Source organism: Chenopodium quinoa, unplaced genomic scaffold (genome assembly GCF_001683475.1).
Source record: "Chenopodium quinoa cultivar QQ74 unplaced genomic scaffold, ASM168347v1, whole genome shotgun sequence".
NCBI lineage: Eukaryota > Viridiplantae > Streptophyta > Magnoliopsida > Caryophyllales > Amaranthaceae > Chenopodium > Chenopodium quinoa.
Window position 1 is genome coordinate 2,248,554 of NW_018744874.1, and position 14,117 is coordinate 2,262,670.

The 14,117-nt window shown below is 32.0% G+C and overlaps 2 protein-coding genes and 1 non-coding gene across 5 annotated transcripts; 2 read left to right on the top strand and 1 right to left on the bottom strand.

Annotated features, from left to right (window-relative positions):
- Positions 1 to 2,965: 2,965 nt before the first annotated feature.
- On the top strand, positions 2,966 to 6,802 carry LOC110705155 (xylulose kinase-like). 3 transcript variants are annotated; one of them, XM_021883005.1, is made up of 9 exons: positions 2,966 to 3,249; positions 3,344 to 3,561; positions 4,071 to 4,210; positions 4,388 to 4,640; positions 4,735 to 4,867; positions 5,179 to 5,267; positions 5,380 to 5,657; positions 6,301 to 6,370; positions 6,455 to 6,693. In XM_021883005.1, exons 1-9 carry the CDS (start codon positions 3,189 to 3,191, stop codon positions 6,461 to 6,463), a joined length of 1,251 nt encoding a protein of 416 aa, XP_021738697.1. In that variant the 5' UTR covers positions 2,966 to 3,188; the 3' UTR covers positions 6,464 to 6,693. The 3 variants fall into 3 exon arrangements, with proteins under 3 accessions (XP_021738697.1, XP_021738695.1, XP_021738696.1); XM_021883003.1 differs by having other exon boundaries at positions 2,982 to 3,249; positions 6,464 to 6,802; XM_021883004.1 differs by lacking the exon at positions 4,071 to 4,210 and having other exon boundaries at positions 2,984 to 3,249; positions 4,374 to 4,640; positions 6,464 to 6,802.
- A 3,170-nt stretch (positions 6,803 to 9,972) lies between these two features.
- On the top strand, positions 9,973 to 12,346 carry LOC110704921 (protein MEI2-like 7). Its single transcript, XM_021882728.1, has 2 exons — positions 9,973 to 10,452; positions 11,575 to 12,346. The coding sequence occupies exons 1-2, from the start codon at positions 10,133 to 10,135 to the stop codon at positions 11,696 to 11,698; spliced, it is 444 nt and encodes a 147-aa protein (XP_021738420.1). The 5' UTR covers positions 9,973 to 10,132; the 3' UTR covers positions 11,699 to 12,346.
- A 1,688-nt stretch (positions 12,347 to 14,034) lies between these two features.
- Positions 14,035 to 14,106, bottom strand: TRNAP-CGG. The gene has a single exon. It is a non-coding gene; the product is annotated as a tRNA-Pro (tRNA).
- Between the last annotated feature and the right edge of the window lie 11 nt (positions 14,107 to 14,117).

Consider the following 14,117-nt stretch of genomic DNA (forward strand, 5'->3'; position numbering starts at 1 on the left):
AAAGATACAAGAATCATAAAGTACTTTGTACTCTCATAAACGAATTTAACAAGTGTTTAAAAAGTAACAAGTCGTATACTTTTTTCTAACATTAAACCCTCGTACAACCTAATCCAATAGTTTCAATTGTTGGTTGATTATATTAGCCCCGTCTAATTAGAGACATCTAATTAAATTGAAACGACATCGATAACCCTATTAGCGAGACTTTAATTTTCCATGCTAATTAAACACAGCCTAATAAGACCATGCTTTGTCTCTTTGTCCACACTTTGAACGAACCTTTACAATAAAAAGTAATGATTTTTCTGCTTCCTTGCCTCTTGTATGTTCAAATATCTTAAACAAAATAATTAAATTAAATTAGCTAGGTGATTGATTACACTCTACCTCTCTTTATAGTGGCCCACAATTTAGGAATTGAAGGTGAGACATAATTTTCTTGCACTCATATTAATTAACATAAATTTATTATAACCTTTTGATAATATTTAGATAGATTTGTTTTAAATCAACCATGCCACCTACTATGAGGATGATATCTAATTGGGGCCAAAAATGATGTGATAGCTTAGTTTATATTATTTTTTTTTTACCTTGTTTTGGTTATTAGTTAATCATTCTCCACTCAAATCTTAAGCACACTAATAATTTCAATACTTTGTTAGGTAATTTATCGGCTAGCTACTGGTTTAAAATAATATGCATATTTAACTTCTTCTAACCAATTATTGAACTCAATAGGTGCAAAGTTGCGCCAAGGGCCCAAGGTTAAATATTGACATAAAGGTTATAGAGTGACTAGAGCTATTAATTAACTCAAAATTATTGAGAGAATTCCAAATTCAATTCAATACAAACTTGAACAATATAAATCGATTACATACAACACAATTATCGTAATGTGTAATTATTCTATTCCATGCAATTCAATGTGTATCTAAATTTTGTATTATTTGAAATTATAGCTAAGGCCAAATCTAATTATTCAAATCACCAAAATTTCAGGCTTTTATTAAGAGCACGTGGGTGATAACAAATAACCTCGAGATATATAGCACATTGACATAATATAAAGACAATTTCTCATATTGTATTAAGAAAATATATAAAGTAGAACGGATAATGAAAGAGCCTCAACCCTCAAATGTGTAGAATTGTAATATACTAAATCTATTACGAGTCATTAAAAAACATTCACTAAGTAACTAATCATTATTACGATCAATATAATCAATCTGATGATAGTTAATCCGATCTCACATAATAATAAGATTATACAAAATCCGTCTCGTGACGTACCATGCACAAGAATACAAACAATGGATATCGAAGTGCTACCATGAAGGTGCAAGACCCACTCATAGTACAAGTAAAAAATATTCTTGGCAAAGAAGAGTACAAGCAAAGAATGCTCAAATATCCATGATTAGTAACATAGAGAGACCATCTTTTTTCTCCTATGCCACCCTTTTTCTGATGCCTAAAATTACAACTCAAGCTATATAAGTATATATTGTGGTCCTTCTTAGATCTTTATACTACTACTACGGAGTAACTACATACACACACTTGGTCACTTGTATTATTATACTGAATCTGAGAGTGAGTGCTATTCTTAGCTGTCACTTCCCATTACTACCATGTGATATTGTGTTACGCATATTATACACTACTTGCGCACGTGCCAGGGGGCTTCTATTTATTTGCCACGTGTGTCCCACACTTTTCTTTTACATCTTTTTTTTGTAGAAGCTTCATCATCTTTTTGCGTATTGTATAGTCTGGCAGATCTCATCTTCCATTATTATTTTGTTACTCTATATATTATTCGATCTCCTTTCGTTTGTGCTATTTATTAGCCTTGGAGGCTTGTACCATAATGCTTTTTGCTGAGCTAACCACTTACCATCATATAAACGGATAAACCTCTTACCTATTTACAATCGATATGTACAATACCCTTGTCAAAAGAATAATTAGTTACGAGTCTTACGAAGCGTGAAGTATAATCAATTTACTACCTCAAGTAGTCCTTGAGCAACCTCTATTTGGACGAGGATCCTAAGGAATAAATTAAATATATACTTGGTACAAAGTATATTATATGATTATATCAATTGGTGTAATAGTCGCAAGATTGCAATTTTTTGCTACTAGATAGCATTGTGGAGTAATGGAATACTATGAACAATTTACAATAATGTTTTTGTCTTAATGATGATTGATCAAATTGGTCCTACTAGGGAACTAAAAAGCTATTATCTGACCAAACAATTAAAATCTCATACGTATACATAATTAGTAACAAAATGAACGTTGGATATTCATTGACAACTTTTGATTTTGTTGATGATATAATTCAATAATTGTCCTTCACATAAATTAATAAATAGGGCCAATAATACTCATTAGGGGTGGTCCTTAACGTCCTTCAACGTCTATTTCAACTTCTTCTCTAGTTAGAGGCCCAAAGGAAAAATGGGCCTTACTTTTTCTTTAATCTACATTTAAATCTGAACAAGCCTTGTTGATGAATTATGGCTGGCCCATTCCCATGAGATATTTTTAGTACATTAATTTCATACAGTTTCATACACCCTTTGTTTCAAAATAATGGTTACATTCTGATCGTTGAAGAATTGAAGATCAATGAAGCATAAAAGAGGTTTTTGGTTTGAGGCCAATCTTGTACAATAGTTATGTACTCAAGTCTTCACACGCCAATTTGAGAAAGAAAACGGGTTGCTTAACAAAATACTCTAAAACTTTCCTTTTACCGGTGTTTAGGTTATTTTAGTTTAATAGTCCATCTATATTTTCTATTCTTTTCTTTAAAGTAGAGTGCTAGGGGTCTGTTTTCTTCAGATTATTTTCAATTCATTTCATTTTCAGTTCAGTTCTTAATTTCCTTGTCTTATAAAATATTTAGTTTAGTTTAGAGTTCAGTTAATCAAAACCAACCCTAAGATCATTATTCGAAAGGCCGAGTTAGACAACTCGTGTTAGTTAAACCAACTTTTTTTTTTTTAAATTTTTTTTATTTAATGAGATATCCAATTTTTAATTTTTAATTTTTTGGCTCCTATATGGAATTGCCTTCAAACCAAAAAGAAAGGATTGGCTCTTGGTTAAGTTTGCCACATTGCCTTATCCTAGAGGAATAGTGAGCAGAAAATCAGGAAGAAATGCAAGCATCAGTCCACCCTATAACATGCTATGTCTCCTTCTTTTCTCTCATTCATCAAGGTAATTTAATTTCTTAATTTTCTCCCCCTTTTCTTTAATTTTACAAGTTTGACAAATTAATATTTTCTTACAAAAGTTGGACTCTATATTTCAGGAAATGGTAGTATAAATGTACATAAAGCATTTAGAAGAGGAAAGGTTTATTGCTCAAAGATATCATCATCAATGGAGAACCCTGAAAAGGGCAAAAATGGTAATTCAGAACGATTATACCTTGGAATGGACTTTGGTTCATCAGGGGCTAGATATGCTCTCATTGATAAACAAGCCCAAATCATTGCTGAGGCCAAGAGAGAATACCCTCTTTATTTGGTATATGCTCTAATTTTAGTACTTTGTTCAAAATTTATGTTATTTAATTTTATTATGCTGCTTGAAAATTTGAAATCTGCTTTGTAGAATGGAAAAATAAGTTTAGCTAAGTTCGATAAGTGTTACGGAGTACAATTTTTGATTCGTTACTAAAGCTAGATTGTACCCGTAGCAATGCACGTGATATTATAACATCAGAGAGTAGATAATTAAACTATTACTAGCTAAGATTGCATTTGTTAGGTTAGGCAAATTGCTATGGCTTTAGTTGATAAATTGGCAAAGATTGCATTTGTTTAATTTAACTTTTTATTTGATTGGCATTTATATGGACAAAGTTTGTACTAAAATGTGGCATTGTGTAATGTTTTGTGGCAAATTAGCTATTAGGTGAATTGGTATATAATAGGCAGAAATTTAGAAAAGTTCTTGATTATTAGTATTTAGTAGTAGTAGTAACTAGTGATGAAGTTTGTTGGGATCAACATTTATGTTAAATGTCTAGAAAGGATGGAGAATCTGTTAACTGGGCGCGCTCATGGAAAGAAACACTATTTTCATTGCTTGAAGACGTTCCAGTACAGCTTCGGCCTCTTGTTTGTTCCATTTCCATAGATGGCACATCTGCTACAACTATGATTGTTAACAGGTTAACTCCTTTACCTTCCATTTGCCTAATGTTGTTGTGGACTTACTGCCTTACGAATTATGATACTGTACTCAGTTTCATGTGGCTTGTTATTATTTAGGGATGGAGGAAGTAGTTGTTTTATATCCCTTGTTATAGTGGTATATGAATCTGTAGCATTTAGACTTGTGGATGCAGCTCTACAGGGGAGCCATTATGTAGGCCTCTTTTGTATAATGAGAGTTGCCCGGATGCTTTACCAGCAGTTAAGTCTATAGCGCCCCCAAATCACACAGTCTGTACTGGCTCCTCTACGCTGTGTAAGCTGGTTTCTTGGTGGAATTCTGACAGCCAGAACAAGGATTCTGCTGCACTATTGCATCAAGCAGATTGGTTACTTTGGCTGCTTCATGGAAAATTAGGCATCTCGGACTATAACAATGCTCTGAAGGTTGCTTCTTGGTTCAATTGCTTCTCATTCCGCTCAAACTTTGATTTTCTTGGGACTGTGTCACTGATGGGGTTTGTGTGTATGTACTATGTAGGTTGGGTTTGACCCTGAGATGGATTCTTATCCACCTTGGCTGCTGTCACAACCTTACTCGAGTGTTTTGCCTTCTATTTTAGCTCCAGGATCTGCAATAGCAAATGTCAAAGAGGATGTCAGAAAAAGATTAGGTATCAATTTTTGTTCTGTCTGAGAATATACAGTCAAGTAATGTATGCTGTAAGATGCTTATATCCTTCTACCTTTGAGTTTGATGTGATCTGAGTTCGCATTTCTTACTTGATTGATTCTTATAGGGGCTCTGAATTATTTCTAAGTTGTAGCCTTGTTTTGTGAATGAGCCAATAGCTGTGTGTTCTGCAGGGAAGTAGCTCTAATCATCGGACATCATTCAATATGAGGACAGAAATCAATGATAATTTTGTCAAATTTTGTGTAAGATTTGACTTATATTGGCGTTAATCATTGAAATGCTTGACAGGTTTCTCTGAGGATTGCGTTGTTTGTGCTGGAACAACTGATAGCATTGCCGCGTTTCTTGCAGCTCGTGCCACAGAACCAGGAAAGGCGGTGAGACTTGCATTTAACATATAACTTTCATCACCCTTGTTTACCTTATAAATTTTCCCTAATTTGCAATTGAGACATCTGCAAATAACTTCTGTTAAATAACTGTTTCTAGGTAACATCTTTGGGTTCAACCCTTGCAATAAAACTACTAAGTAATACCAGGGTTGAGGATGCGCGATTTGGAGTATACAGCCATCGGCTTGATGATATGTGGCTTGTTGGGGGAGCTTCGAACACAGGAGGGGCTGTCTTGAGGCAACTTTTTACTGATGAGCAGCTGGAGAAGCTGAGTGAGCAAATAAATCCTGCACTACCTTCTTCTCTGGACTACTACCCTTTACCAGCTGCCGGGGAGAGATTTCCTGTAGCAGATCCTGACATGCAGCCCAGGTAAGAGTCTACACTTATGTTAACTGCGTACTTTGTGAAACTCAAGTAATACATACTGTTGGCAACACTATTTGTCTAATGTGTGCATCTTTATTGTCAGATAACTGAGATGGAACTCAATTCTATACTTATGTAGTGACCTTTATCTATACTATATTGATTATTATTACATACGAAGTATAAAAATTCAATAGATGTTGGATTGCTAAATTTGGCTTCTATTCACTTTCAAGGATGGGTAAGCTACAAGAAAAAGGCGTAGGATTAAGGCATACTGTCATAGAATTTGTGATTTGGGAGGGAGTGAGGGACTAATTAGCACACAGGTGCCGTGGTTCTTGCTGCTTTTTTCTGTTTTATAAAATCTGTACACTAAGCTAGCTTCAAGATATCAAGTAATTTCAAAAATAATTAAATTTTGGCATACAAAAAGTCTTAAAGTTTTCAGCAAATTTGTCTGAGCAAAACTTTTTTGAGTCTTGAGAAAACTATCTGATGATTTTGATGGCTACTTTAGTGTTTGGTCATCGTCTCTTAGGGAGTTAAAGATTAATGTGCTTATGATTTGCACATTTCCAGTTATAAAAAATGTATGTATAGTGGCTTGCACAACTGAATTATGTGTTACTCTCTGACCACGCAGATTACATCCGCGTCCTGATAGTGATTCTGATTACTTGCATGGTGTTCTAGAGTCCATTGCACGCATAGAGGTATACTAAAATCTCCCTTAAACTTCAGCTATATACTTAATAACTTGCAATTATTTCTCATCTCTGTAACCTTACCTATTTAAGGTTGTTTAGGCAAAAGGTTATGGCCTACTTAAAGATCTTGGGGCAACTGGAGCAGATGAAGTTTTCACAGCCGGAGGTGGTGCAAAGAATGATAAATGGACTAAAATTCGAGAGAGAGTGCTTGCTTTGCCAGTCAGTCGTGCTGTTCAAACAGAAGCTGCTTATGGTGCTGCTCTATTGGCATTGAAGGGTGCTAGATAATAAGAAAATAATCTAGCTTATGCTTTACTACCACTGTTAGTATAACTTGGAAGTCCCAAATTAGGATTTTGTCCTTATCCTTTCTTGAATTTGTGACTTGTGAATGAGTGCTCTAATTTTTTATGGCTATTTTTCTTCTTCTTCTTATTTTTCCTTTTTTTTGATAGAATACAAGTTCATTTTGTTAATTTTCATCTCTATTGTTTTTAAAGTTTTGAATTGCACTTTATAGTTAAAGCTTCGATAAAAACATGCAATTAATTAAATAGATGATTGTTTGATTTGATAATACTACGTAATAATAAAAAATGAGACGTTGTTTGGTTGACAAAAATATATGTTTTTTTTAAGAAGTTTTACTTCATACTATGTACTTTGTATAACTAAAGTAGTTTATCTAGATTCACGTAAGTGGGATTTCCATGATCAACCAAATAAATGTGATCGAAAATTCTAATTGGGCGCATTCAAACCCGATTTCCCACATTTGTAGGCCACAACTTGGTCCAACCTAAAAAACCTCTTTATCCTGACCCGAATTTTGCATATATTAAATGTTTTTTCATACATACATGCCCTTGAATCCATTATATCTAATTATCTAAAATGAGTTGATCAAATTAAGTTTTGCTAGGTGATTTTAGCTCAAGGTAAAAATTAAATTTATTGAACAAAAACTACGGAGTACTCCGTAGTACATAGGGTGTTATATGTATTTTTATGATTTATTGAAGAAGGGAAGATTTCTTGTCATAAGACTCATACAAGATTACAAGTAACTCATAAGAGTAGTAGTGGCTTAAAACACTCCCAGCAGTGAGGAGAAAAGCCCTCACGAGTAAAAATAAGGGTGTAAAAAAAAAAATCCGAACACTACATCAGTGAGTGAAAAAAAACTCACCGATGAGTGAAAATAAAAACCCTCAAGAGTTGAGGGCTTTTGGTGATGAACAGTAACATGTGGCCCCCACTGCTTTTGTTGTTTTTTTACAACGGTTATATTTTGTATTTGAAATATAACCGTTGTAATTATTTTTTAAAAAAAAAAAAATTCACCAACGACCATAAAATTTTTTTCTCTATAAATAGACATGCATTTTGATATACTTTCAAAAAACCCATAAATTAGAGAAATTAACATATTTTCCCAATTTCTTCTTGTTATTATTATTATTATAATTATTTCTTATAAAAAAAATTTCCAGTTAGTATTATTAATATTTTTAAACGTAATTATAAATTTTTATTAAATTATTTTTAAACGTAATTAAAAAATAAATTAAAAAATAGTGGAGGAGAAAGTGATGAGAGGTTTTTTTTCTCCTCATTGCTGTGGTGAAAAAAACATTTGATGAGAGAAATTGTATGGGAGGAGTGAGAAAGTGGGTAGAGAGAGATTGAGAGGTTTTTTTTTTCCTCACTGCTGAAAATGGTGTTAGTGCCAATAAAAGAAACAAAAAATACTGCGTAAAACGTCTATGCTCATGTCAGGCTAATGTCAGCCATATCTATTTGCTGATTTTGGGCATATCTCCTTGATTTAAGCCGGTTATCCCAATTGTTCTACATCAAAATCTTAGGGAACATTTTCTGTCTGATGAAACATAGAGTAGTAAACTAATAAGGGTATATTCTCTTATGTTGAAATTCAATTCAATTCAGCTCAGTTTCTAATTTTCATCTCTTATAAAATATTCATTTCAGTTCAGTTCAGTTCAGTTCAGCTGAGTTCAGTCAATGAGAATAGACCCTAACTTTCTACTCTCACTATATATGAAGGATTAATCAAAGCAGATAAATAAATACAATACTAAGTACTTCGTATATTTTATGAAAAAAATTTTACCATAGTTGTTTGAAATATGACTATCATAATGTTTTGGTGGTTTTGTAGTTTATAATTGATATATTTTTTTTCAAGTAATTAATTATATTACTTTGTTTTTGATAAAATAGTTATAAACATTTTTTTGATTTATTAAATTTTTTTTATTTTCATTTATGTAATTTTTATTCTTATTCTATAGTTTGTCCTAAAATATTTATTTTATGTTGGATTAAAATTTTCCAAAATTATAATTGCATTGTAGATATTAAAATACTAACTATGGTCATTTTATAACATGAAATAATAAACCGGCCATATTATATATCATTTAAAATGACAGACATAATATGGGCACAAGTAAATGTCTCTACGTAGTATGAAATTAAAGTAGGAGATGGGTCGGATCATACGAGTTTGGGGGGGTGGAGTGTGAGTAAAAAAAAGTCACGAAAATCAAAGTTGTAAAGATTAGCAATTTCGCACATTCTTATTTTAAAATTTTCTTCCCATATGTTATGTTAGCTTTCTAGTACAATACAAGAATTAGGAGGCCAGATATAATTTTATTTAACTCACAAATTAAGTCATAGCTTGAGGTCTTGATTTTTCAAGACTCCATCAATACTTTACCAAGACCTATTTAATTTAATGCTACATAATGCAAATACAAATTATTTCGTTAGGTCTTAAAACTTAGTACCAGTATATTATGACATACCATTAAAAAAAAAAAAAGTCTATTATGACATATGATGTGTCATACTTTGTTAGCTTAAGATGTTAGTTATAATCTTGCTAAATGAATTGAAGTTTGATCAACATATAACGAAATAGGTATAAATTAAACAAAAATACACTTATTATTAACTCTACCTTACAATTGCACACCTCTCCTCCCTCCCCTTATAGATAAAAATGTTAGAAATGGATTACTTGCAACAACTACTCAACCATTCAAATTACAAGAATAGGAAAAACCTTCATTTCTACTTAAAAAAAAAAAGAATTAAAAGATTTGTCAGTGGGATTGTAGATAGAGGCATAGAGCCATATAGACAGATAGAGAGGGACTACTAATGATATGACTATTGACACTCTTTCCTATGCCTCTTCTCCTCCTTCAAGATTGTATTTTTTCTTTAATATTTTTTTTATAAAAAAAAAGATAATACAGTATTTTATTTTTTTTGGGAAAACCCAAATACCTAAAAATAACTTTTTAGTAAAACAAAATAAAATTACACCACCAAATATATATATCCTCTTTTGTTTCTGCACCCTTAAAAAACGTACTTCACTTTCTCTAGCTTTTTTCTTTGAGTATAAACCCTAACAAAAAAAGGAGAGAAAGAATGAGAGGAAGAATTAGAAGAAGAAGAAGCTACTTAAATCCTGGTGCCCCTGAATTTCATCCCTCTTTTTACTCCACTAGTAATAATAATAACAATAATACTAGATTTACTAATATTAATTGTTATTATTACAACTATAATTACTATCATCCTAATTTTAATCATCTTGATTTCCCCTATTATTCAACTCTTCTTCCAATACCACCACCACCACCTTCAGTTGCACTTGCTCAAAATTACCAAAACTACCCTTATCATCGCCAACCTTTGATCAATCAACCTAACCCAATAAACCCCATGCAACTCCCACCACCTTCGCAATTGGGCCAGCTACCTACAGCTCCTCCCTTGGCCCATTTCAGGTCAGGCCCATCTCCGGCATGGCCCAAAAGCCCAGCTATCAATGGTAGTGGTTGTGTACGTGGAAGTGGAAGATCAAGAAGTAGAAGAAGGGATGTTATTAATATAAATGAGAGGAAACAAGGGTTTGATTTTGATACAAGTACTAGTAATAATTTTGGAGGAGAGAGAAAAAAAGAGGAAAGGGTGGTGATGGCGGTGAAGCCTAATGGAACTGAGACTACTGCTATGATCAGGAACATTCCTAATCAATATACGTATGATTTTTATTTTCTTTCTTTTTTCTCATTTTTATTTAGCTTTATTATTTCATGATTTTTGTTTATAACTTTATTAGAAAATTTTAACATACTCACTAGTTAATATACTTGATTTTTTTTTTAATAAATAAAAAAGAGGTTATAATAGTTCCTAAGACTTATATATAAGCATTAAATATACTCTTGAAAATTGTATAAAATTAGAAATTCATGATAAAAACACGCTTAAATCAATGTAATTAGTGTTTATATTTGTATGATTTCTTAACTTTTTACGATTTTCAAGTGTAAATTTAATGTTTATATGTAGCCCTAAGGGCTGTGTATAACATTTTCCATAATAGTTTATTTATAAATAATTTGACAATAAATGCCAAGTGTTAATAAAATCCATGTTTTTTTTTTAATTAATGAGGAGTTCCATTAATTGAATTATTTATGCATATTTTATTATTTTGTGTAATTTTATATTTATGCTCAACCCAAGTAACATTTGGTAAATTATTGTTTGATAATACGAGTAGCATTTGTTTTTTGATCAAATCTCTTAATGTTGTTCTTACTTAAACAGTGATTGTATCATGTGTAGTATGAGTAAAAAAAAAAATCAAAAAGTTGGAATAACATTATTTAAAGACAGCACATTATGCAAGCTAGATGAAATTTAATTTCACTAAAGTTCAATTTGCTATTTCATTGATAAGCTCCATGGTTTTTGGCATTAATTGCCTTTATTTATTATTCTATATATTTTTTTTCTTACCAATTTATATACACGTAGTTTAATTTATTTTACTCCGTAACGAATATTTATATTGTTCGCTCATTTTGGGAAAATGTACTACGAGTAATTTTTTTTGTTGGATATTAAATGTAATTATTGCCTTGAAAAACACAAATAAATTTGGTTCATGCATAATTTATTTTCTAAGACTAGTTTGATTGATTGATTTACTGGTTTAGCCCACTTCAGAAGGGTCTATGACGTAGCTTTACATACTAGAAGTAGTAGCTACTAATACAGACCATACAGTACAGTGTAGGTGTAATAATTAGTTTTATGAAATTATAATAATGATTATATTTCTAAGCATATACTCAACGTTTAACTTGTTTCAGGCGTGAAATGTTGATCAAGTTTTTGGATGATTTTTGCCGCATTGAGAACCAAAGATTGCGCCCTACTGATAATCGTCAACCTCTTGCATTTGATTTCCTCTACTTGCCTATTGATTTCGTGTAACGATTAATTTTTTTTTTTTTTTATCGACTATATTTCATTTGATTTCTTTGAGTAGATTTGAACAAAGTCTTCATTTTTCGGGTTTTAATTTTTTGATTTGATGCATGTTGATGATTTATATAATTTTATTGGTTTATTAATAGGAGAGGAGCTAACAAAGGGTATGCCTTCGTCAATTTCACCCATGCAATCGCGGTGTGGAAGCTTCACCTTGCTTGTAGTAATCAACCCTGGAGTCATTGCAACTCTCCTAAGATTTGTAAAATCAATTATGCCTCCATTCAGGTATATTATATTATAATTAAAATGCTATAATATCTTAATAAAAAGGTCTCCTAATGTCAATTAGATACGTTATACATGTCATACATACATGGTTACATGATCAGTGCAATAATCCATTTCTCACAAGTTGCAACCCTTACAATATAGTGAAATTTTATGGCAATTGCTAGAAAAAAAAAATGAATTTTAAATTTTTACGAGTATAAATTTTCTAACTTTAAATCATGTATAGCAATAATAGTACCATAGTGACTATGGTTAAGGATTTTATTATACTTTGTTATATGCCTACCCTAACTCGAATCCTTAAAAATGAGTTTATACTATTGGTGTATGTTGTACTATGTGATATGTCTTGTTTCCCCCTCGAGTTGCTTCAATAATTTGACTATATTTAGGATGTTAGGTTTGTGTTCGATATCATTTGAATTCTAGTTAGCTTGATTGTGCTTTGAGGCAAAACCATGCATTTATATGGTGACATTGTACCTTTGAAGTTGGGAGTTTGATTTGATTTTAAATTACCAACCCTACCTCTACTTTAATGCATGACGACTCTACATGTCTTTTAGGTCATATTTTACTCCTTAGGTTCTCTCTACCCTCATAATTAATTAATTAATTACTCTAGAAGTGTTTGTAATTAGGGTTCATTAGGCATTGTATCAAGACGATTTAGTAATTTTAGTATACCTTTACAATACCAGAAGTGTTTGTAATTAGGGTTCATTTGGCTAGTTTGCTTGCTTGTTGTGGTAAACTTACATTTGTAACTTGTTTAATTACATAACGTGCTTGAGAAATCTTGTGTTACCATATGTTATTTTTTTGTACTACTTTTGCAGGGCAAGGAAAGGCTAGAGGAACACTTTGGTAGAAGTAGGTTCATTTGTAACCATGACGAGTATTTACCAGTTTGCTTTAGCCCTCCTAGAGATGGCTCTGGTGCTTCAGTGGCCGAAACTACAATTGGCACCCGTATCTCCTCCTCATCCCATCCCAAAAACTAATCGTTCGCTGTACTGAATTAACTCCTAGGTCTAGCTAGTTATTTTGAGTGATGATAGTCCAATCTCTAGATTATCATTATGGACGACTTTTGAAGCTTATATATGTAGGTTTTGGAGGGTGGAACTCGGCGCCTAATCTATGTCAAATCTTCAGAAGGATATGTTGGATATAACTCCGAAAATACACTCGAATATACGAAGTTTATTTTCAGTCTTATGTCCAGCAATTGGCATAGGCAGGTGGTTGGTTCCACCCTTGATCAAGGAGTTCTATGTTGTACGTTTTTTTTTTCTACTTCTTGGTAATGTGTAATTGTTATTCCACTTGATCTTTCTGCAATGTATAGTGCATGTAACATATATTTGACTCCTTGAATTTTAATTAAAGCTTTCTTATCGTAGATAAAGGTGCACTGTATTTGTTTTTATTGATTTGACATGATAATCTTAGGGTAAAGTTTGGACAAATGTTCCTTAATACGGTTTTTGGTTATTAAGTTGCAACTTTGAAATTGTTTATATTTTTCAAATAATGATACCACAAAGTTGCATATATATGAAACGAATAGATACAATACTTTGCATTTGCTTAGGATGCTAAAATATTGCCTTGACAAAATCTTCATCGTTACGAATTTAATTTTATTTCGTGTGCATCATCACTAAATCTTATCACAGTACATGAATTTGTAGCCCAACTACGCAAACGCGGTGTATGATCTATTACTTTGATTTTCATGCATTAGATCTGATCTTATTCAATTCACGAATGCATAGATTTAACGGTACGATTAATATCTTTAATCATTGTTAAGCATAAATTGTAGTATAGAAAGTTGATCTTATTATGTTTTTGTATAATCACAAAATATCCGTCAACGAACAATTCATCACACTTTTTCCTGCTAAAGCTATGCTTTTGGAAAGATTTTTTTTTTTTTTTTTTTTATCAAAATAAATGTATAAATAGTGCCAAAGTCAAAATGTGTGAACTAAAAAACAAACGGAGGAAAATACATTTACGTAAAAATATAAAAAAATGGGGCGTTCCGGGAATCGAACTCGGGACCTCTCGCACCCGAAGCGAGAATCATACCACTAGACCAAACGCCCTTGTTGATAAC

What these genes read in the sequence shown, in the direction of transcription:
- LOC110705155 (XM_021883003.1), top strand. Translation starts at nt 3,189, where the DNA reads ATGCAAGCATCAGTCCACCCTATAACATGCTATGTCTCCTTCTTTTCT. An exon ending in ACAACTATGATTGTTAACAG is followed by an intron (nt 4,211 to 4,387) that starts GTTAACTCCTTT and finishes TTGTGGATGCAG; the next exon opens with CTCTACAGGGGAGCCATTAT. An exon ending in AGTCCATTGCACGCATAGAG is followed by an intron (nt 6,371 to 6,463) that starts GTATACTAAAAT and finishes AAGGTTGTTTAG; the next exon opens with GCAAAAGGTTATGGCCTACT.
- LOC110704921 (XM_021882728.1), top strand. Translation starts at nt 10,133, where the DNA reads ATGCAACTCCCACCACCTTCGCAATTGGGCCAGCTACCTACAGCTCCT. An exon ending in AACATTCCTAATCAATATAC is followed by an intron (nt 10,453 to 11,574) that starts GTATGATTTTTA and finishes AACTTGTTTCAG; the next exon opens with GCGTGAAATGTTGATCAAGT.